A 2418-nucleotide genomic window follows, 5' to 3' on the forward strand; every position below is an offset into this window, starting at 1 on the left:
GCTGACTCCTTGAAGACTGTGAATCAGACGGGCTCCCCATCCTGGTAACATGACTGTCATCTCCCGGCCTGAGACCTTCAACGGGTGGTCTAGGAACTGATTCAGGAGCTTGTCACTAATGGCCTGAACTGTTGGCTCTCTGTCCAGACTGTTGGATTGCTTGTTGGATTCCTCTGGTCCAATATTCCCGAAATGTGTAGGGACCTCAACAGTCCTCACACTTGCATCTCCTCCAACCTCACCATCATCATACCCAGCCTCCCCAACACGGCGCTTCTTTGCTTCACCCGCGTTTACCTGGGCTTGGACAGGCCCAACACCCACAGCATTGATGCTGGGAAGCTTTGGTAGGTACAGTTCGGCTTGGGCTGGAGTGAGATATGACTTCCCCACTTGAATCTCACCAGCATTGCTGAGGATCTCAATGTTGTTGGTCCTGTACTGATTGTTGCGTCTGGGAACGGGGTCGGTCTCTTCCCACAGTGTCTTATTCTTGGCCATCTCAGGGTCTCCACGCCATTTCTCGTCCTCTTGGACCAGGCTGACATATCGAGAGATCCAAGGATCCTCAACACCCTTCAGCCGCTGATCCTCACAGAGACCGAGGATCAGACGGATCATACCGCCTTTGGGGTTATCTCGAGCGGACATGACCTGGCCATATGACACTGGTTTTGACCTAGAGTCCAGAAACTCCGAGCGATTGCCAAGATGCCACTCTGGCTTCGCTAATGCTGGAGCATAGCAAATGCCACAGTCCATAACAGTACGGAGTTCCACGCACTCATGAGCTCCATGGGACTTCGACCCACAGCCGTAGCACCTGCGCAGAGTTCCGTCCTTCTTCAGGATTTCATTGATCTCCGCTCGCCATGCTTCAGAGTACTGCTCCCCCTCGTCCTCCGGACTTGTGTAGGTAACACCCATCTGCAAGGAATTTGCATTCCCCTGGGGAGGATTCCTCGCAGAAACAGTTTGGGGACGCCTGATCAGTTGTGAGATCTCCTGTAGAGCCTTGGTTTGGTCATACGAGACATCCCGCGTCTGTCTGAGAGCATCAGTCTGCAGCTTTAAGGATTTTGCCATTGCAATTTGGTCAATGCGGAGTTGCTCCATCATTGAAGCCAACTGGTTGTATCCTTGGTCGCTCTTCTGAGCAGGTTCAGCCTTCAAGATCTGCTTAGTCGGTTCAGGCTGAGCTTGCCAATCACGAGTTGACTGTTGAGGCGGTTGATAGTACGATGGCCCTACTGCTTGTCCCGACGGGTTCATCGGTTGACTGGGAGCACTATGCATCGGATGTGGAACAGGAACGGGCCGTGTCTGGTCAAGGACCGGCTGAGGTGGAGGCATAGGAGGACCTTGGAATTGAGCCTGTTGATGAAGTTGAAGGTTGGTAGCACCGGAGGCAAGTTGGTCTTGAGTCTCCTCCTGGAGTGCTTCACGATGAACCTCCAACAGCTTTTCCATAAGGTAAGGCCACTTCTTGTCGCTGACGCTTTCGGCAGTAACACCATGGTCAGCTCGGAGGCGCTTGATCCAGGTCGAAGGGAGCTTCATCCATGCTTCTGCCACAGGTTGACTGTCTCTGATCTTAAGACGAGTGAGAGCGTTGTCATAGTCCACAATGAACGACCAGAGGCTAGCGGCATCGGTAATGAAACGGTTGTTGATGATGTTCAGGCGCTCCTGCTCGGGGGTGTACGCCTGGAGATGGTCCCAAGGGCGATAAGCAACCAACAGTCGCTCCTTCTGTTCATCCCAAGTTTTGGCGCTTGTAGTGAATCTCTCCACTTCTCCGGCAACGATTGTGTCTGTACAGAAGCCTTTCATGAAGTTGAGTGCTTGAGTGTCATCAATCCCTTTGATCTGACGCCACCAGTCGAATCGCTTCAGCCACGAGGAGACTTCCACACGGGCAAACAACGTCAACCCACCACCAGCAAGCTCACTGTGGGAGGGGAACCTGAAGTTCTGACCATAGTGGTTGTTGGCCAGGTGGTCGGCCGAACTGGGTGTCTGATTGGAAGAGCCCTCAGACGTGGAGGCCATCTTCCCTCTTGGTTGTCGCTTCCTCCGATGTTTCTTTGCCTTCCTGGTTCGAGGTCCTTGAGTTGAGGGCGCCACAGCCGGAATGCCTTCCGTATCCTGCGGAAGACAATACTGTGGAGGTCGAGGGGGTTCAGGTGCTTGAGGGAGGTTCAGTCTGTGAGTGGAGCGTGCATGAGGTCTGTCTTGTGATGAACAACAAGGGATTGAGTTGGCTGTTCTGTGCTGCACTGGGATTTCCTTTATCAATAGTCCTGCCAACCAATGGAGGCATTTCTGACCAGGTGTAAGGCGTCGATTAAAGTTCGACATCGGATGATGTCGTCGTAATCCTCGACCTCTATTCCTCGTGTGCACTGACGGTTCCTC

The 2418-nt window shown here is 53.1% G+C and overlaps 1 protein-coding gene across 1 annotated transcript; it reads right to left on the reverse strand.

Moving 5' to 3' along the window:
• Positions 1–293: 293 nt before the first annotated feature.
• Positions 294–2052, reverse strand: M406DRAFT_334807 (uncharacterized protein; the record flags this gene model as incomplete). The annotated part of the gene is made up of 3 exons (XM_040920973.1): positions 294–334; positions 405–668; positions 813–2052. 3 exons carry the CDS (start codon positions 2050–2052, stop codon positions 294–296), a joined length of 1545 nt encoding a protein of 514 aa, XP_040772188.1.
• Positions 2053–2418: the final 366 nt, after the last annotated feature.

Source organism: Cryphonectria parasitica (genome assembly GCF_011745365.1).
Source record: "Cryphonectria parasitica EP155 unplaced genomic scaffold M406scaffold_9, whole genome shotgun sequence".
NCBI lineage: Eukaryota > Fungi > Ascomycota > Sordariomycetes > Diaporthales > Cryphonectriaceae > Cryphonectria > Cryphonectria parasitica.